General features: G+C 41.4%; 1 protein-coding gene across 1 annotated transcript; it reads left to right on the top strand.

Moving 5' to 3' along the window:
- The first annotated feature begins 403 nt into the window (after positions 1-403).
- Positions 404-10772, top strand: TMEM168 (transmembrane protein 168). Its single transcript, XM_033163020.1, has 5 exons — positions 404-544; positions 2251-3517; positions 4241-4383; positions 5497-5771; positions 9590-10772. The coding sequence occupies exons 2-5, from the start codon at positions 2381-2383 to the stop codon at positions 10135-10137; spliced, it is 2103 nt and encodes a 700-aa protein (XP_033018911.1). The 5' UTR covers positions 404-544; positions 2251-2380; the 3' UTR covers positions 10138-10772.
- The last annotated feature ends 10089 nt before the right edge of the window (positions 10773-20861 follow it).

Below are 20861 nucleotides of genomic sequence, written 5' to 3'. Positions count from 1 at the left end.
ACCTGCCTTAAGGAGCCCTTCTATCCCTTTGACGCCACGACGGCAACCTTCAGAGCTTTGCAGCACCTCAGCAAGTTGGAAGCCACTTTGCCCATGCCCATAGGCCAACGACGTCTTACCGAAAGCCCCTTTTTGATCAGGTTGGGTACCGTGCTGGGGGAGCCTCTCCGCCCGCTACCAGCACAGGACAACGACGCCTCCCTTTGCAGCGGGAGACGCCTGTGAAAAAGCAAACAGCCGGGGCGTGTCTTCCCCCAATGCAATCTTCTCAAGGGCTTGTAAGCGACGTCTTGAAAAGGGTCCCATAAAAGCGAATCCTCGTGGGCGGCGGGTGGGAAAGCGCCGCCGCTCTGCTCAGAAACTGCTGCTCTGGCGCCTGGAATTCCTTCTCCGTCCGCAGCAGCAGCAGCCTGCCTTGCCCGCCCGAACGCCCTCCGGACGCGTCGCCTTTTTGAGCCCTCCCGCTCCCCGTAAGCGCGGCAGGCAGAGGAGGAAGCGTCAAAATGGCGGCGGGAGGAGAACTTTTCGGAGTGAGCGGCGGCTGGTGAGTAAGCTGAAGGGACAGGCGGGAGGAAGGCCACCCGCTTGTAAATGGGGCTCGAGGAGAAGGGGCAGAGTAGGGCGTCTTGGGCAAAGACAAGAGGCTTCGGCCTGCCCTCCCTCACACTTTGATGTAGGGGGGGGGGGCTCCCCTCAGAAGTGAGCGGCGGCTTTGCCCATCCTTGGCTACAAGTGGCGGTTGGGCGGTTGGGGGGGCAGTTCTTCTTCCCCCCCCCCCGGCCGTTTGCTGAAAGGAAGGCGCTCCTCTTGTCTGTCTGTCTGTCTATCTATCTATCCAGTCCGGGCCTTACGATAGTAGGTTTCTCCTCCCAAGGTCCCCCGCCCCACGAGCGCTTCCTGAACTAGCGCAGACTTTTGGAAAGAGGCCTGTAGGCAGGGAAGGGAAATAAAGTTGGGTGAATGGGCGGGACTCGCCTTGCTCCTCCAGGGCAGCCAGGGAGCCAATCAGACGCCGCGTAGACCCGCCCAGGTTGCCTTGCATCCCAGCGCACCTGGCGCGACGTCACTTTTTTATTTTAACCCAGGAAGGAAGTTTTCCCCTCCTCTTTTCAGGTTTGAAGCAAGGCCTCTTCTCCAGGTCTTTTAGAACGCAAGAAGCAACAATAGCGAAGCTCCCTCTAGGAAATTTCTAAAAATCGAGCTTTCTAACTCTTCGGAATTCTTTCTGAGGTTCGGTGTTCAACAAAGGGAGAGGAGTGAAGGGGGGGAGCGTGTTTGGCATGATATCAAAGCTCCAAGGCAGGCATAGGCAAACTTTGGCCCTCCAGATGTTTTGTACTACAATTCCCATCATCCCTGACCACTTGTCCTGCTAGCTAGGGGTGATGGGAGTTGTAGGCCAAAACATATGGAGGACCGAAGTTTGCCTATGCCTGCCAAGATGTGCACTTTTTAACAGTAAAGGATGAGTTACACAGATTTACATTATTTACCTTTAAAAAAAAAGCCGCCCAGTTGAGCTCTGAGTGCTCCACGCATTTAAAAATACAAAGGCAAACAAGAGGAGGGGAAATCGATACAAATCTCACCACAAAGGTGAGTCCAGCATCTTCATGATACTGCTTTCACTGCATGGTGAAGATGCACCTCTTTGAAGTTAAGGTATATTGTATGGTGGGACCACCTCTTTTGCTGAAACCATACAGTTGTCAATTTGGAATGGTTTTACTTATTTTTATTGTGATTGTTTTGTTTGTTTTTATAACAAACAAATGTATATTGTATATTGTACTATCTTGCACTAGGATCTTATGGTGAAATCTGAAAAATAAAACAAACACATAAACCTAATAGCAGGAAGGGTAAATATATATATATATATGTTGCACTCAGCATTAAAATTAGGTGTAAAACATTAAAAGTCCCATCAGACTGGAAGAGGTTTCAGTTTCTGGCAAAAGACACGTTGGTTCATTCAGATCAACTTGGCTGTTCAACTTTATATTCCTGTAATGTTTAAAACATGGATTTTTGTAGATTCAGAATCTAAAGTAGGTGCCATTTGTGAGCACATATTTTTAAACAAGATTTACATATGATCTGCATTACTGTTAATGTATCATACCAAAATTAGAATATTAAGTATTTGAATGCTGATAATAACTATATAAGCATGCCTATTTACTTTATCTGTAAACTTGTTTAAAATGTGTAACTTGAAGTTAATGTGGTTTTTTCTTTTTCTTTCAGTATGTCAGTAAGCCCTGGCAGTTATTGATGAAGCAACACTACAGGAGGCTGCTTTTGCTTTGCATTTATTGGAGGAAATTCAAACAGTTATTTCCTGTGAACTGGATGCAATCACTACGAGTCAGCTTACATGTGTAGATCATTGCGTTACTGTGTTAGCCACTGTCTCTATGCAGCAATGACAAGACTAGACGAGGCAAACCGAGAAGTGAACATGCACTCATCTGTCCGGTATCTGGGCTATTTAGCCAGAATTAATTTATTGGTTGCAATATGTATGGGCCTTTATGTCAGGTGGGAGCAGACAGCAGATGCATTAATACTTGTAATTTTTATCCTGGGACTTTTTGTTCTTGGAATTGCCAGTATACTTTATTACTATTTTTCAATGGAAGCAGCAAGTTTAAGTCTCTCTAATCTTTGGTTTGGATTTTTACTTGGCCTTCTCTGTTTTCTTGATAATGATTCTTTTAAAAATGATGTGAAAGAAGCAGCAACCAAATATTTGCTACTGTCTTCCATAATCATAAGAATATTGTTTGCTTTCGTGCAAAGGATATGTGGCTGTATTCATCATCGACCTACTTTGCTGACAACAGTTGAATTTCTTGAGCTGGTTGGATTTGCAATTGCCAGCACAACCATGCTGGTCAAAAAATCTATGAGTATTATCTTGTTGGTGGTGGCTTTGGCAATGCTGATTATTGACTTACGGATGAAGTCTTTCCTGGCAATTCCAAATTTGGTAATCTTTGGAGTCATTTCCTCTTGGTTATTTTTTCCATCCCTACTCATACCAACGAACCCATTTGCCTTGGGATGCTTTTTCAGCTGTCTAATAACGGATCCTCTTCTTGATATTTACTTCAGTGGACTTTCAGTTACAGAACGTTGGAAGCCCTATTTGTATCGTGGTAGAGTATGCCGGAGATTTTCAGTCATTTTTGTTGGCCTTATTGAACTTATTTATTTCATTCTTTCAGCCCTGAAACTAGGTGATTTGGACGTCTGGTATTTTGTGATACCTGGCTTTTCCATTTTTGGAATTTTCTGGATGGTCTGCCACATCATTTTTCTTATAACTCTCTGGGGATTTCATACAAAATTAAATGACTGCCACAAAATATATTATACACACAGGACAGAGAACAACAGCCTTGACAGAGTTATGGCATCGAAAGGAATGCGTCATTTTTGTTTAATTTCAGAGCAGCTTGTGTTTTTTAGCCTTCTTTCAACAGCAGTTTTGGGTACTGTATGTTGGCAGGTATGCTATAATGGTTTTACATCCTCTTCTGTAGCTCTTAGAATGGGGGGATTTTGTATCAAAATTCATGGGATGTAGCAAGTTACTGCATCAAATGTGTAGTAGAGTCCCTGAACATACCAAACAAGCAACCCAATCAGATGGGTGGCATATAAATAATACAGTTACTATTATTATCATTATTTTGTTCCACAGTGACTTAGATGAACTTCAAAATGTGGCCATTTTACAGCAATGGAATGAAGACACCAGATGATGTTACTTTATGCTCAACAAAAAATAAATGGCAATTTGTATGATAGTTTGAAAGCTAGTTTTATTTTAGAATGCATACACAAGAGCCCTTCATTTTTACATATATAAATTAATTTCAGCCTTGGTGGGGGAAGCTAAATATGTTCATTCTTGGCTATCCCACAATAAGTTTGCAATGCTACCATGTTTGCTACCATGAATATTTCATTTTAGAACTCGAAAGGTGGCGTGTAAGTTTTCTAATAAGCAACAATGAATCAATATATTTTGCTATATTCAAGGCTGTTTTCATGTTTCCTCATGAAATCCATTATATACTTCCACACAGTAATCTTGTTAGCACTACAGTTTATATACTGAACTATTTATAGTAGGGTTGCTGAGGAAAATTTGTGAATTACAGATTTTTCATTTATATGTGCTAATCGCTATAATATATCTAATGACTGCATCATGTTTTTATTTTAGAAATTCAATGGAATCTTCATGAGTGTGTTTCTGATTGTCTTGCCACTAGAATCCATGGCTCATGGACTATTTCATGAATTGGGCAACTGTTTGGGAGGAACATGTGTTGGCTATGCAGTTGTGATTCCTACAAATTTCTGCAGGTATTATGCCTTACAAGTCAACAGTTAATGCAGACATATTATTAGGTGACATTATTAGACCAACTTCAGCCTCTCTCTCTCACCAACTAAATACTAATTTTTTGACTTAGATTTTGATTAACTTCCCCACCCCACCTCCGTTTTTTGTCGTAATGGTACTCTGAAAAGTTTAATATATTGACTTAGCTCCTCAGGTGCCCTCTGTGAAAAGAAGGGATTTAAATCCACTGGAGGGTCCACTGGTGGAAGGAATTTTTTGCAAGTACCCCCATCATGTTCTGGAACTTCACCCAACCCTCTGGAGCAAATATTCAGAGTGCATTGGAGCAGATTTCCAGAGAGCATAGGGAAAGCATAGGGTTCCCCATGCTCGCTGGCAAGAGTATAGTTAGGAGCCAAGCCACTATGTGTGTGTATGTAATGATTTGTCTGCCTTTCCTCCTTAACATTTGTTAATAAGAAAGTACACTAAACATTATGAGAACAAAGAGAGAGGGTTTTTTGTAGGGCAGGGAGAAGAATACAGTAAGTGGTGTAATGTCACTGAGCAAATGACCAGGCCATGCTGTGTCCCGGAGACCCTGCTGAGGGACTTCAGTTCTGCATTTGTAAGGGAGACAGAAGGCTAAAGCTGCATTTATCTGTGTGTGCTGTGCTGTGCAACCTCATCTGTGTGGAATGGTGGTTGCTGTTGGAGTGAACATGGGGAACAAGAGGATGGATAAAGCTCATCATGGTTGTGGAGCACAGGGTGGGTGATCACCTCCTGAACTCTGTTTATAAGACCAGTTAAGCTAGTTAAGAATGTACCAGACAGCTATTTAAATTGGTAGGTAATAGAGGATTATTTACTACCTAAATGAGAACTGTTTAAGTAGTTCAGATCTTCTCAGTGATTTAGAGACCTGTTTTAAGACACTTGTAACTGAGCATTCTAAATTAAACTAAGTAAGTCCGCACAGTGGTGAAGTGGTTCAAAGTTCAGCTGTGGGTAGTGCACAACGTAACACAGGAGTAACTTCCATTACAGTATTGCAACATAAGGACTACCTCCATTAATGACAAAAGCTAATTTCTCCTTTTTTCTTCTTGTCTCCCCTCTACTTCTTCTAGTCCTGATGGCCAACCAACACTGCTTCCACCTGAGCATGTACAAGAGTTAAATTTGAGATCCACTGGCATGCTTAATGCCATCCAAAGGTTCTTTGCATATCATATGATAGAGACTTACGGCTGTGACTATTCAACAAGTGGAATTTCTTTTGACACCCTTCATTCTAAGTTAAAATCTTTTCTTGAACTTCGGACCCCTGATGGACCCAGACATGATACCTATGTGTTATATTACAGTGGCCATTCTCACAGCACTGGAGAATGGGCGCTTGCAGGTATTCTACATTTGAAGCTTTTCATAATCCTGATTTATTTGTCTTTAAGAATATTTAAGTCTTAAGATGAGATACTTGATATTTATGAAATTAATAATCCATTTGAATCATAAATACTATGAGTAGGTCAAAGGGAGAGGGAGTAGAAAAGGGTTTTTAAATCTCATTCGTGCATTTGATTTATAAAGTGTTAGAAACTTTCATATGCAATCTTAACTAATTATTACACCTTTTGAAAAGTTGCCATGGAAGCTGCATATTCATTCAGAACACCACAATATTTTGAATTTTGCCCTTATTAGTTTCTTAGAAGAGTTTCCAGACTACAAAACCAGCACAAACAGCTTGGAGTGAGATGTTATTTGCTCTTCTTTCATGTTGTATCATTTCTGGGTTTTTCCCAATTTTATACTATTCCACCTTTGCAGATGCATTAATGGAAATGTATAACTGAAGAATCTGAAGAATCTAAGCTGGTGTCTGTTATACAATAGTCAAAACTGGAAATTGCAAAGGAGTGCAAGATTATTGCCTCAATTTCAGTTAGTTGTAGCTGACTAAAAGCACTCCATGCTGCTGCTGTTATCTGAAGAGGCTTAACACAAAGTTCAGAGCAGTTATAATCAAAATGTCAAGAGAAAGTGATAATGGAGGAACAGGAAGAAGTTCCTTGACAGTCATATGCGAAGCTTGTATCTAGGCACTTCACAAAATTTGCATTAAAGAAAATATGGCATAATCAGAAGAAGGAAAGGGGCACTAGTGACAGATTGATTTTGATCAGTTTACTTAGCTCTCACAGTGAAAACCATAGCATACAGTCTATCCCTGCTTTTTGAATACAACCAGAATTCAGAACTGAGGAGTGGCTGATATTGTAAGTGTGCCACTTTTATCAGTCCTTTATGTCCTGTGCTGGGTAGAACATGCAGTCAGTCATTAATGGTATGTATCCTGCAGGACAGGGGAGGTAAGAGAATTTCAGCTCATGCCCAGTTCTTTGGATTCAAGACAGTGTATCGAGTCTCCTACCTCTGGAGAAGATTAAAAAGAGTTGGTGAGAATGAAAATCAAAACATCCAGTTAGTATTCAAATATGAAAAGGATCCTCTGAGGAATAACTGTGTAGCAGAGAAGCATAGACTGAGGACTCTAATGACATCTTTAAGGAAGGTTTACTGTATTGGACTTGTCTAATGATGTTATTTCTTTGTTGGAGGCTTGGTAGTTTAACAGTGGTGTGTAAAATAAACTGCTAAGTATTCATAAATAAACAATGAGCAGCAGAACAGCTTGGAAAGTTGAGTTTGCTGACTGAATGCAGCGTCAAGGTTTGGGCAGTAAAGCTTTGTCTGTATTACTGGAACTGCCTGCTTAACTGCCACCTCTTCAAATGTGCATGTATAATTCTGCTTAGAATTACAGCACTTGTATGGAGCAAATAGAGAAAGCAGGAAGTGGCTATATTGTGTTAAGAGAAGTACGTGGACAGTTTGTTTTATTTAAAGATTCTGATCACAGCATGTGATTTTAGGAGGGAAACGTATGTGCTTTTCTAGTAGTATTTCCTTACTTAGGCCCATAAACTCTTCTGAATATAATCAGCAGTGCTCTTTCAGGATTTTGAAACTATTATTGGAGAGGCCCCAGAACATCTCTATTTTAGCAATATTACTCGATAGCATTCAATCAGTTCCCGAAATGCACAAACAATGCCATTTATTTTGTTCATTACAAATAAATTACTGGAATCCTTGTTGTTTTTTAAAAATAATAATATTTTTTATTAAATATTTTCTTGGTTTACAAAAGTACATGCATTGTTTCTTAAACGTTGCTTTGTGGTAGCACTTTGTGAATTAATTAAATAAGAATGGAAGCTGACCATTTTTCTAGACTACAGCAACTGAGTTCAGAGTTTTGTTTTGCTTTTCTTCTATCACAGCTCCTAAAACAACTGATGAAAGCCCTAGAGCAACATCTCTCCTAATTAAAAGTCAGCTGCTCCCACGAGTGGCACTTCTGCTACTTAAGAGTTAAGGTGGCTGCTCCAGTTACTTCTGGTTATATATCATGCTGCTTCTTTTAGGATCAAAATGGAAATTCCTAGCAAGAGCATGGAAACCTGATCATGCCAAAGGCATCTTGCTCATTTTAGATGCATGGACTTTTAGTAAAGGGTCACAGTTTTTAGACATTTGCAAGGGATTAAAAAGCTAAGCAGAAGTGAGCTTTTAAGTGGTTCCTGAATGCCTTTACTAAGTTAGTGCCTAAAGCATGAATTTCTCAGCTATGATCAGAATTAAGCATAGGTACAAGGATTGGGGTGTGCAGGGGGTGCTGTGGGTTAAACCACAGAGCCTAGGGCTTGCCGATCAGAAGGTCAGCAGTTCGAATCCCTGCAACAGGGTGAGCTCCTGTTGCTCGGTCCCAGCCCCTGCCAGCCTAGCAGTTCGAAAGCACGTCAAAGTGCAAGTACATAAATAGGTACCGCTCCGGCAGGAAGGTAAACGGCATTTCCATGCACTGCTCTGGTTCGCCAGAAGCGGCTTGGTCATGTTGGCCACATAACCCGGAAGCTGTACACCGGCTCCCTTGTCCAGTAATAATAATAATTTATTATTTATACCCCACCCTTCTAGCTGGGTTTCCCCAGCCACTCTAGTATTTTAACAGAATGTTAAAATACAATAATCTATTAAACATTAAAAGCTTCTCTAAACAGGGCTGCTTTCAGATATCTTCTAAAAGTCTGGTAGTTGTTTTTCTCTTTGACATCTGGTGGGAGGGTGTTCAACAGGGTGGGTGCCACTACCGAGAAGGCCCTCTGCCTAGTTCCCTGTAACTTGGCTTCTCACAGCGAGGGAACCGCCAGAAGGCCCTCAGAGCTGGACCTCAGTGTCCGGGCAGAATGATGGGGTGGAGATGCTCCTTCAGGTATACTGGACCGAGGCCATTTAAGGCTTTAAAGGTCAGCCCAAACACTTTGAGTTGTGCTTGGAAATGTGCTGGGAGCCATTGTAGATCTTTTAAGACTGGTGTTATGTGGTCTCGGCAGCCGCTCCTAGTCACCAGTCCAGCTGCCGCATTCTGGATTAGTTGTAGTTTCCAGGTCACCTTCAAAGGTAGCCCCACATAGAGCGCATTGCGGTAATCCAAGCAAGAGATAACTAGAGCATGCACCCCTCTGGCGAGACAGTCCGCAGGCAGGTAGGGTCTCAGCCTGCGTACCAGATGGAGTTGGTAGACAGCTGCCCTGGGCACAGTAAAGTGAGATGAGCGCTGCAACCCCAGTTTTGTCCACAGCTGGACCTAATGGTCAGGGGTCCCTTTACCTTTACAAGGATTGGAGGGATATTTTCAGTTTCTGGTCCCAAACAGGTAATTATTCTTTTAATTTTTTTTGTCACAGTTGATAGCTTGTGTCCTCTATTCGCTAGCATTCACAGCTTCAATCCAGCGTGCATGGCACCCTTTTCATATGCAATCAGTCTAGAAATTGATCTGAATATGAGAACATTCTGAAAATTCAATGTGTTCTGCAAGTATTTTACATCCTAACCTTTCTTGATGGGTTGCTAGATTTGATATTGTTTAAATTGCAGTCTTGCTGCCTCGTGTTTTTTTTTAATTGTCTTACGTCAAGTTGTTTTAAATTCTATGTTTTGTTCGCTTGTCTGATTTGTTCTTGATATGGGCCAATGGCCGTAATAAATTTTACTTACTACTTACTACATCCTAACCTGCTGTGTGAGAAGCTAAGCTCCCATGTGAATGTTTCATTTTCAGTAACAATTATATTTCTGGTTTCCCCACAGGTGGTGATGCATTACGGCTCGACACACTTATAGAATGGTGGAGAGAAAAGAATGGCTCTTTTTGTTCACGGCTTATTATACTGTTGGACTGTGAGAACTCTCAGCCGTGGGTTAAAGAAGTAAGAAAAGTCAGCGACCAGTATGTTGCAGTTCAAGGAGCAGAACTGGCCAAAGTGGTAGACACAGAAGAGTCAGACCTCCCGCACCTTGGTGATTTTACTAGAGAATGGGTTGAATACAACTGCAATCCTGACAACGACATCAGCTGGTTTGAAAAAGGGCGTACCGTGAAAGCCATGTATGGCGTGTCAAAGCGGTGGAGTGACTACACATTGCACTTGCCAAGTGAAAGTGATGTTGCCAAACACTGGATGATCTATTTCCCACGCATCACTTACCCACTGATTCATCTGGCAAACTGGTTCTGTGGTCTTAATATTTTCTGGGTTTGCAAAGCTTGCTTTAGGTGTTTGAAAAGATTTAAGATGAGTTGGTTTCTTCCCACAGTTTTGGACACAGGACAAGGCTTCAAACTCGTCAGATCTTAATTTAAGAACCAAAGATGATAAGAACTGGGAACTCGTAGAACTTGAAAATATGACTGATTTTTATTTTAACAGTTTACTGTTTGAAGAAACTTTGCTACTTTTGTAGCTGTATTCCCTTTGCTCATTGTCCTGAGCAACTAAAGTATTTGCAAAGGGTTTAGAAACCTCATTAGAAAACAAGAAGCAGCAAACGTGTTAATTGTTACTGAGCTGAATCTGAATTCCATGAAAGTTATGAAACACGACCATGTCCTTGAGAGACAGGTTTGTCTGCGCACTTGCACAAATTGATTTAAATTGGCACAGTTTCCATGCTTTTTACTGTTAAATTCCTGATGTGTTCTCAGCACACCACTTGGCACTCATATGTAAAAGGAAGTAATTATGATCATATGTTGCTTTGATAAGTTTCAGGCTTCCTGAATTAACAATGAAATGAAATTAAAACAAAGCAAAGAACCATGTCAGGAAGCTAGTAGCAGTCCAGGAATGCTTAAGTGAATGTAAGTTTGATAGCTTTTTAAAATTGGAATTCCATGTACTTAGAACAGCAGCCTTACAAGATGCGGATATGGAAACAACTTGATGTTAGCAGTATTCTTTGGATGGCAAGGCATGAGGTTGGTCCAATTCTTAGCCATGAGCAGAAAGACTCCTTCGATCAGTGGAAGGCTTTTTATCCAGTTCAGAAGCTGTTCCCTCCAATAGATCATGGTATTACGGATTTATGATTCCTTCCAATGCTCTGGCACAGGTTTTTGGAGGATTCAAAGGGCTACAGGAAAAGGAAGCTCAGCAAAAATATTCCCCGCTTTCTGCCAGTGGAACGCCCCCTGTGGAACTCCACTTTTGCTGCGATAAGCAGTAGCAAAATCTGGATCCAAGCCATCATGTTTCATCTTGGATATCATAGTTATATCTTCATCAGAGTATGTAATGACCTTAATTAAAAATGATACAAAGATAGGCAGGGCCTTGAATTCAGTATTGTTGAATTCAACAAAGTTGACTTGGTATCAAAACAGCTTTGTTGTCTTCGCTTATATTAATCAGGTGGTAACGATCTCCTGAAATGTATTTCTCTCCTCAAACTGAAGCACATTATCTTACTTTATGTAAGTGAACACAAAAGGCTGTTTGTGGAAAAGAATATATGTTCTTGCCTGCTTGAGGCTTCAAAATCTGGCCTTGATCATTTTAAATTGAAACACTGGAAGGGTTTGAAAAAGGTGCTCATATGAGAGAGATATTATCAGTACTGTAGCTGCCTTTTGAATATTTCCAGCTGTTGGATTTTGGCTCATTCTATTCATTTAAATAAAAGCTATCATCCACAAATAGTTATCACTTCGCTAGAACTGCCAGATCTTAAAACTAAAATCACTGTAAACTAGTATCACACACACACACACGTTTACCGGTACTTTCAATGTGGAAGTTCAAGTGTCAGGTTTCTCTGTCATCTATCAAATTATATCAAAACTGCTTCATGAAAGAATGCATACTGGGACACACGATGCCTTGAAAGCACATTTGAAACACATGTTCCACTTCAAAGAATTATAGGCCGCCATAGTTTAGACCTCACAGTTACAATTTCAAGCAACCATTAACAAGTGCCCAGAATCTTTGAGGGGGGGGGGGAAACGTGCTTCAAATGTGCTTTAAAGGTATAGTGTATATGCAGCCCAAGGCAAGGATGGTAGTGGGTATGTATAAAAGTGACTACACATCCAAATTCTTACGTTAACTTTTTTAAAGGAAAAGTTTTATTATTTTTAGCTACCTGTCAAGCACTTCAAAATAAGTATTCACTATTTAATGCATTAAGAGCAATTCACATATCCAGGCAATTTGCCATAGAACATTTGCTTTAAACAGCCATTTAATAATATTTCTGCACTAAACAAACCTTTCTCTCACATAGATCATGGTATTACAGATTCCGGAATTTATTGGTAGCAATTTCTTCTCTTGCATAGCCTATCCCCAATGGCAGTAATAACCTGCAGATACCTTTGTTCCTAAACTAGATGTTTGCACAGAGAGATAATGAAGAGATACTGGTGAGATCGACTGTAGGTTTGTCCGGCACAAATAGTAACCAATATCAGGGCCCCCTTCTCCCACGACTATTATACTGAAATGGAAGTATGATCAAAAGTCAGGGGGTGCTGTTTATTCCAAAATGAAATGAAAGGTGTGCACAGTTAACTGGGGGATGTCAGAATCTGAGGCAAAGGAAAACATTGAACAAGTTGAATGACTTGTCACCAATATATGATGTTTATTAGACATGTAAGCAGGCCCAAATGAATTCAAGGAGAATATTCCTACCTTGACAAAGTGTTACTGGGTTTCTATTTTCAAGTGCAGGTTCAGCCGAAATGTCATATTTAATAGTTTCCAACAACCTACATCACATTATGCTGAGTTGATTAAATAAACTAGAATGTAAATGATTTACTGACACCCAACATTTTGTGTGATTCTTTTGATATTGTTTGAGAATGACATGGTTCTGTGCAGATTAGCTTGGCTCTTTACATTTCACTTTACTTCCTTTTTATACTTCACATTTCCTAGAACGTGCAAATGTTCATGTCTCCAAATAGTTTTCATCTAATTGAAAAGCAGATAAGTGATCTCGGCAAAAGGAGTAAGCCATTTCCTTTCTCATACAATTGCACTTTCGTCTGTTCTAATTTCTTTAGCAATGCTTTGAAACTTTCTCAACATTGAAAATGAAACGTTTTTGTGCTTCCTTTGGATTAAAACATGCTAATCTGACTAACATTGTGCTAAACCAGAGTGTTAAAGGAGTTTATTGGCAGCAAATGGATAACATTACTCTTATTTTTTCCCCCATTGTTACCACTCAGTTGTTTTTATTGAATTTGTTCTATAAAGGGATCGCTTAAATATATGTGGCTTTTTTGTATGCTCCTTCTTAAATTTTGATTTCTCAAGTTCTACATTCAGTTACCTTTTCAGGTATTCAGTTTCATGGTCTTTTTGTTTGTTTTATTATTTGTTATATTCAAAATAAAAACCACAATAAGATTGACTGAAAGTAACATTCATGAATGACCTTTATTTTCTTCCTGGGAATGAGACAGCTAGGCAAAGGGCTGGTTTGCACTTACTGCTAAAACCGTGGTTTTGCGTTATGTGCTTGACTGATCCTGTTAGCTAGGGATGATGGGATTTGTAATCCCAAAACAGCTGGAGACCCAGGTTTAGGAAACCCTGCCTAGCTCATGGACTTTGCTAGCATTTAGTTTCACTTTCAATGAATCCTTGTTTGTTTGCCGACTGGTTTAAAATAAGCTCAGGCTAATTAAACAAGCTAGCTTTGTTTGAAGTTGGTTTGTACACAGGAGGGGGACCTCATATGAATCTCATTTCAGCAGGTGCAGGTGAAAATGTTGATATACCACCCTTCATGATTAAATTCCACGACAGCTTACAAAAATGTCAAAATAATATATTCAAATCATAAATGTGGAAATCAACAATAGAAAAAGTCTCAAATGAATGTATCACTAAAACCTAGGTATTAAGATCAGCAGAAGCATACTTGAATCATTAAGTATTCAACAGATGCCAAAACAGGTTGCTGCCTCTCATACGTGATCTTTAGTGCATTAGGCGCCCAGCTCTTCAGATGTCACACCTTAAGATCTACTGTTCTTTCATATTTGCATGTTTTCATAGACAGAAAACCCAATGATCAGTTAGAAGTAGTGCTTAAAAGATTGCTTCCATTTATTTCAAACAGCATCTTTCAGCAGAGATAAAGCTATGCATGCAGTTCATAATACAGCTCTGCATCACACACTGCAATCCTGTGGCAGTCATGCATGTAACACTCTTGCTCCAAACCTTAAAGGGGTAGCCTGTATGGTTCCCCCACATGGTTTTATACTAGCTGCACCTTGCAGCAAGGAAAGTTTGTCAGCAGGGGGCAATTGACCATAGTCTATGAAAATAATACTATGCTTAAGATCATGGATAGGCAAACTAAGGCCCGGGGGCCGGATCCGGCCCAATCACCTTCTCAATCCGGCCCACGGACGGTTCAGGAATCAGCGTGTTTTTACATGAGTAGAATGTGTCCTTTTATTTAAAATGCATCTCTGGGTTATTTACGGGGCATAGGAATTTATTCAACCCCCCCCCAAAAAAAATAGTCCGGCCCCCCACAAGGTCTGAGGGACAGTGGACCAGCCCCATGCTGAAAAGGTTTGCTGACCCCTACTTAAGATCCATCAGCTTAGTTTACTCAAGTTTAGTGAAATAAGCTGCATTTTCTTCCAGTACCATTGTCTTAAGGGCCCCAGGTGGCGCTGTGGGTTAAACCACAGAGTCTAGGGCTTGCTGATCAGAAGGTCGGCGGTTCGAATCCCTGCCACGGGGTGAGCTCCCATTGCTTGGTCCCAGCTCCTGCCCACCTAGCAGTTCGAAAGCATGTCAAAAGTGCAAGTAGACAAATAGGGACCGCTCCAGCGGGAAGGTAAACGGCGTTTCTGTGCGCTGCTCTGGTTCGCCAGAAGCGGCTTTGTCATGCTGGCCACATGACCCGGAAGCTGTCTGCAGACAAACGCCGGCTCCCTCGGCCTATAGAGCGAGATGAGCGCCGCAACCCCAGAGTCGGACACGACTGGACCTGATGGTCAGGGGTCCCTTTACCTTTACCATTGTCTTACCTCTGCAAGTGTTTGATAGCCAAATAATATACCATATATACTTGAGTATAAGCCTAGTTTTTCAGCACACTTTTTGTGCTTTAAAAGCTGCCCTCGGCTTATACTCAAGTCAACCATTCCTTAAGAAGTGTACAAGAACGGCGGTTCTTTACTCTCCCCAGGCAGCTTGTTCCATTCCTGAACTGCTCACATAAATGCAAACTTTAGACCCCAGAAGGCAGAAAGCCTATCAGTTAAGGAAGTATTAAAACCCCACAGGTGCTCACTTTCCCTGGCTCCTGCTTAAACAGGACAGGATCCCAGCCTTCTCTGTATAACACAAGGGAACATTGCGCTGTGAGTTAAACCACAGAGCCCTAGGGCTTGCTGATCAGAAGAATGCCGGTTCGAAACCCTGCGATGGGGTGAGCTCCACAGCAGCAAAGGAGGAAGAGGAAGGAGCAGCCCGAAGGGCTGCTTTGGGCTGCTCGTTCCTCCTCTACCACAGTGGCAAAGGTGAACCGGCTTATACTTGAGTCAATAAGCTTTCCCACATTTTTGTAGGGAAATTAGGTGCCTCGGCTTATATTTGGGTCGACTTATACTCGAGTATATACGGTATATGGGCCCTTTGCGATTTGTCTTAAGTGGATATTAAGACAGAGCAGCATTTAAGAAATGCTGCACTACACGGACTACTCAAGATTGTTTTTTTCTTTGTGGGAAAAGTAGTTTGCTTGCATTACAGCCACAAGATGCAAAGGCTGCTTGAAAGCTTCTGTACAGTATTCCGGTGAAGCTATATTGACTGCACAGGGTAAAGGGATCTTTGCTTAGAAGTCTGTAACTATCATTTGATAGCTAGTTAATATACTAGTTTTCTGAAACATCTAAAACCTCTGCACCTTCAGAATTCATTCATTAGGGGACCAAAGCACATGTTAGGACGAAGGTATATTTACATATTTTAAGGGGCAGGGGCTGCCCTAATTCTGACAAGTTCTACAAGAAGGCCCTCTGCCGGGTTTCCTGTAACCTCACTTTTTGCAGTGAGGGAACCCACCAGAAGGCCCTCGGAGCTGGACCTCGGTGTCCAGGCTGAACGATGGGGGTGGAAACACTCTTTCAGGTATACTGGGCCGAGGGCCCAGTAATGCCCCTAAGGCAAGGGTGGGGGGACCTTTTCTTTGTTTCTTTGTTAAGACCATTTTCCCCTTGGGGGCTGCATGCCAGGAGTGGGCAGGCCAGAGCAGAAAGTGGACAATGCATCCTCTTCTTTCAGTCACCCCCTCACCCTCCCACATTATATTAGGCCAAGGGCTACATCAGGCATAGGCAAGCTCAGCCCTCCAGATGTTTGGGGACTACAACTCCCATCATCCCTGACCACTGGTCCTGTTAGCTAGGGATGATGGGAGTTGTAGTACCAAAACATCTGGAGGGCCGAGTTTGCCTATGCCTGGGCTACATGTTGCCCTCCCCTGCCTTAGTGAAGGGAAGCCTGCTTGTGGCATGTGATTACCGTAACTTGTTCTAGTGTTCAACACTGCATTTTATGGAGCTCCTCTTAGCAGGCATTCATCAGATTGCATTGTTAGCCACTTTTCTTAAATGGGATGCCTCATTCATATTTAAGGTGTTGGGAGACTCTGATCTAAACAGGAAAAAGCAGGTCTGTGCTGTTGCAGGTGCCTCCTTCCATTTGGACATTATTTAGACTTAAATATTGCTCTGTGGTAATACATTTATGCAGTTAGCACAATTTTTATTTAAACAGTTGAGGTGAAGAAGAATGGGTTTATGGTAGGAAATAGTTAATGTAAGCCATTTCTTGTGGCATAGTCCTAAAGCAGCCTGCCATTTGTCAGCGTTTCATATGCACATCCTTTGCATAATGCCTTGTGAAAAGTACCGCAGCATAAACAGCATGCTAATGTGCCAAGAAATGTCTTCTGAAAGAATTTAATTGGAAAAATGTTTCTACTAGAAGCAATAAGCCAGCTGTTGATTAGGAACCAAATTCTCTTGGCAACATTAGTGGGATTTTGCAACACAAACTTTATTCAGCCATGATCATATTCACTAAGTGCACAATGAACAGAATTAAACCTGCATATTTGGCATATTATGTTCCCATGAATAGTCCAACGTAAACAACTTGGGAAGTTAAATAATTTCAATGAACACATCTTTGTTCAACACATTCAATCATCTTTGACAAACCCCCCTCCCCCAAACTGAAAACACTAGAATGCAGTGTGTTGAACAGTAACAAAAGTGTGAAGGCTCAAGAGAGAGCTAACTGAAAATGCAATAAATTATTTGTAAAGTGGAGAGTATCTGAATTTCAGATGCAAATATTCAGAAAAGTGAAACTTGTGACTACTACAGATTGCACTCTTAGGACCTATTGTGGGCCACTGCTTTATTTAAAAATTCTAAAGAGATTTGGGTGGGGTTGGCTGCAAATATCTTCTTAGGTCTGCACAGAGAATATTAGGAGGAAAATAAGAAAAAACACTGATCTTGTTTTGAGCATACAAGAACAGGAATTTAGGTACTGCAGTGTGGCAGCTGCAGAGGAGGGGACAAAGAAACCCACTGTGATGCACAAAAAACATGCACTTCCCTGAATTCACTTGCAGATTGGCTAAAAATGAATGTGATGAAATGGCTGGGAGGTGATGAGTAAAAGGCCAATGTTAAAATTCTACTAAGTTACTAGTGTTGACTCATTCAAATCTCCCCTTAGTGTGTTTTTTTATTCAACAAACTTAACTCCCTTTCAGTGATGATCCTAACCCTGATCAGTGTCCCCAAATACTGTCACTAGATGATCATTTATTAGACACAAAATAGATCATTCCTAGATTCTGCCTACCATGGTTATACAGTTTTTTAAAAATAAGGTTGCGTAGTGTCATGAAGAATCTTTTCTTTTAGAAGAATATCCTTATGCTGGAATCGCTGTGTGGATAATAAATGGCAGCTCTTTTGAGCAGAATAGCTTCTGCAGAGGCTTCTGTTTTCTACACCCCTTAAATTTGATGCTGGTAATTTGAAGTGACTGGCTCTCACCCTTGCACCATCTACCGCCTATGCATTTAAACTGCACACATTACTGTTTTGTGTCTGACAACGTATAGAGCATCTCGGCTGTGCACTGAAATGAGAGGGAACGTCTTGTAGATCAAGGATTCTGGGGCAGCCATGTGGCTTGTCATTTGATACTCAAAATCTAATCTAATATATAAATATAATATGGCTGAGTGAAGCCCCATAGTTTTATTGGGATGCTTAACTCTTTTGCTCCAATCAATGTAACTTCCAACTTTAGTTTTGGCTACATCGTGCCCAATAACTGTACTTTAAAATATCGCCATGGGGCTAAACAGGCAATAAATTTATGGATAAGCTACAGGTTGGTTTCAATTACCCAGAGTGACCTGGGGCTGTCGAGCCATCCAGCAGGAAGAAAAGGCAGGCATCAGGAAGGAAAACACAAGAATACGCCAAGACCTACCCAAGTGTTGGCTGCAGCTTCCCAGAAGAAGACTGGTGATCCAGACACCATCTGACTCTTCTTTGTGCCTGAAGCCCCACACCCAGCATTACTGCTTTCGAACTGCTAGGTGGGCAGGAGCTGGGACCGAGCAACGGGAGCTCACCCCATCGCAGGGATTCAAACCGCTGACCTTCCGATCGTCAAGCCCTAGGCTCTGTGGTTTAGACCACAGCGCCACTCATGTCCCTGTAGTTACAATTTAAGTATTTTTAAAATTCAGAGGTTTCATTTAGAAAGTCTGGTAAGTATGTATGCACCAGATGAATCTGAATTGCGGGATTAAACCAGTGCATAGGGGGTTATTTAACTACATTTTTACACCTACCTGCACATTATGATTACCTGGAACCTGGTGTCACCAGCACTTCTCTCAGTGCCCACCAGATTTAAATTAACTTCGCAGCACCAGCCTCCAGCAGTGTGCCATCTTTATTTACCCCAGAATGCCTCTGGGTCCCGTGTGAAGCAGAGAGGCATTTTTATGAAATGAACACAGTGGCTGGCTGGAACATCACCTGGTAAGTTGGAGGGGTGATGGAGGACAGCAAGGAGTAGTGGGGTGCTGGGGGGGGAAGTGGGTGGTATAAGGGGAGGAGGAGGGCAGGGAAGTGAAAGGGCCGGGGATGTATGCGTGATGGTCTTTTGAGATAAAAGGCATGCATAGGTGTGTGGTGGTGACTCACTGCTGAATTACTTCCACTCTTTAGAATTTCAGGACTTCAACAGTTTCAGGAATATCTGCCTTCGAAGAAATCAAGGCAAGGGACGTGGCACAGATACAGTGATGGAGGCCCACCCCACCCCCCGGGGGGGTGGAATATTCGTGCCAACAATCTTAAAAATGGGTCACAGATTCCCTTGACATGAGGCAAAGTAAATGCAGCTAACCGTAATAAAATGTTGCATCAGCAAGGCTGCTTAATTTTAAGGGAATGGAAGCATCCCAGCTTCTGCATCCATAATTTAATGTAGCTTCTTCCTATTCTGCTACTAGAAGCACGCATGACTCCATGGCACCTCTAAATCGGTACGACTGGTGTTTTCCAGAATGCCAACCCCAAAGCCCCCTTTCCCCCCACTGAATGTTTTAAACTGTAATTTGTTTATGTTACAGTTGCCCCCCCCCAAAAGGCTATGCAGGATGTAAATTCAATCAACAACGTTCCTTAAGTTGTTGCAAGTATTTTGCTAAGACCAACTGTGAAGGCCTAATGTCATGAACTGTTGCATTTTGCTTGCATTGAAATGCCTATCTTTCTAGGATTTGTTTAGATGGGCTGTTTGCATGGACTTGTGCATGTTATATGGGATGCATAGTTACAGGTAGGTAACCGTGTTGGTCTACCGCAGTCCAAACAAAATAAAAAATAATAAAATTCCTTCCAGTAGCACCTTTGAGACCAACTAAGTTTGTTATTGGTATGAGCTTTCATGTGCATGCACACTTCTTCCATCGAGGGTTATGGGTTTAACCCACTATACCCTGAGGCTCAGATATCATGACAGTAAAATTCCTTTGCATAGGTGCAGAATGACACATTCTTTATCTGAGGGCGGAGAAGTTAAAAAGTTCCCAGTTGCCTTGAACCTGTAACATGAGGAGAGGAGCATATGATTAACAGGTGAGACCACATCAAGAAGTAGCCATTCTCCCAAGATTATTTGGGGAAAACCACACTGTTTAAGGTGCTATGCCACAGCTTTGAACATATAGTGCAGATGGAGCCTGAGATTGTAAGACCACTAGCCCAACCTTTCTAGTATATAAATCAGCTCCAGTAAATAGTTTCAGGTACACCTGAATTAGCCCTTATCAGTGCATGGAAAGGGGATTCATGTATTTAAGCAGCACTGGAAAGATTACCTTTACACATCAGCTCAGTGACAGCTAAAAAAACAAAATGTGTTACAATGTATTAATATTCTTAAGATATACATTGGTGGCTTGGCTTTGACTCTAACCTCTTCATGAAAGTAGTATTTGTCAGTGCCACACAAAAAGATCAAGGCACACTGACATGAAGCAGTACATCTCTGCCAGCAGATGGCAAGGAACATACACACCATATACCAGTAGTAGCATTTCAGATTCTCAGCTGAAGTATATAAGGGCAGATAAAATTCACATTTCAATCCTTTTAATAAATCCAAGTATTCATACTTCTGCTTTGCTTCACACCTGACTTCTTGAAACATGTTATTCCCCATTTTAGTGAATTAATCTTCCAAAATGATTTCTAAAATTCACATTATGATACATCTGTTCTGCCACCTAAAAGATAATTTAGTTCCATGAGTGCGGTAGGGAAAAGAAAATAATAAAATCTTGGTCATTCTTATTAACTTTGTCTTTTGCTTATGAGTCCTTCAGATCCCTGATCAAGATGAACTTGCTATATTAAGATTGGAGCATGACTACATAAGGGTTCAGTACCAGGAAACAAACTGAATCACGAAGACACACACTGGTA

This window comes from Lacerta agilis, chromosome 10 (genome assembly GCF_009819535.1).
Source record: "Lacerta agilis isolate rLacAgi1 chromosome 10, rLacAgi1.pri, whole genome shotgun sequence".
NCBI lineage: Eukaryota > Metazoa > Chordata > Lepidosauria > Squamata > Lacertidae > Lacerta > Lacerta agilis.
This window is presented reverse-complemented; position numbering and strand designations above follow the sequence as displayed.

Excerpts from the sequence above, each read along its gene's own strand:
- TMEM168 (XM_033163020.1), top strand. The coding sequence starts at position 2,381 with ATGTGTAGATCATTGCGTTACTGTGTTAGCCACTGTCTCTATGCAGCA. Across the intron at positions 3,518-4,240 it reads TGGGTACTGTATGTTGGCAG|AAATTCAATGGAATCTTCAT; the intron begins GTATGCTATAAT and ends TTTTTATTTTAG. Across the intron at positions 5,772-9,589 it reads TGGAGAATGGGCGCTTGCAG|GTGGTGATGCATTACGGCTC; the intron begins GTATTCTACATT and ends GTTTCCCCACAG.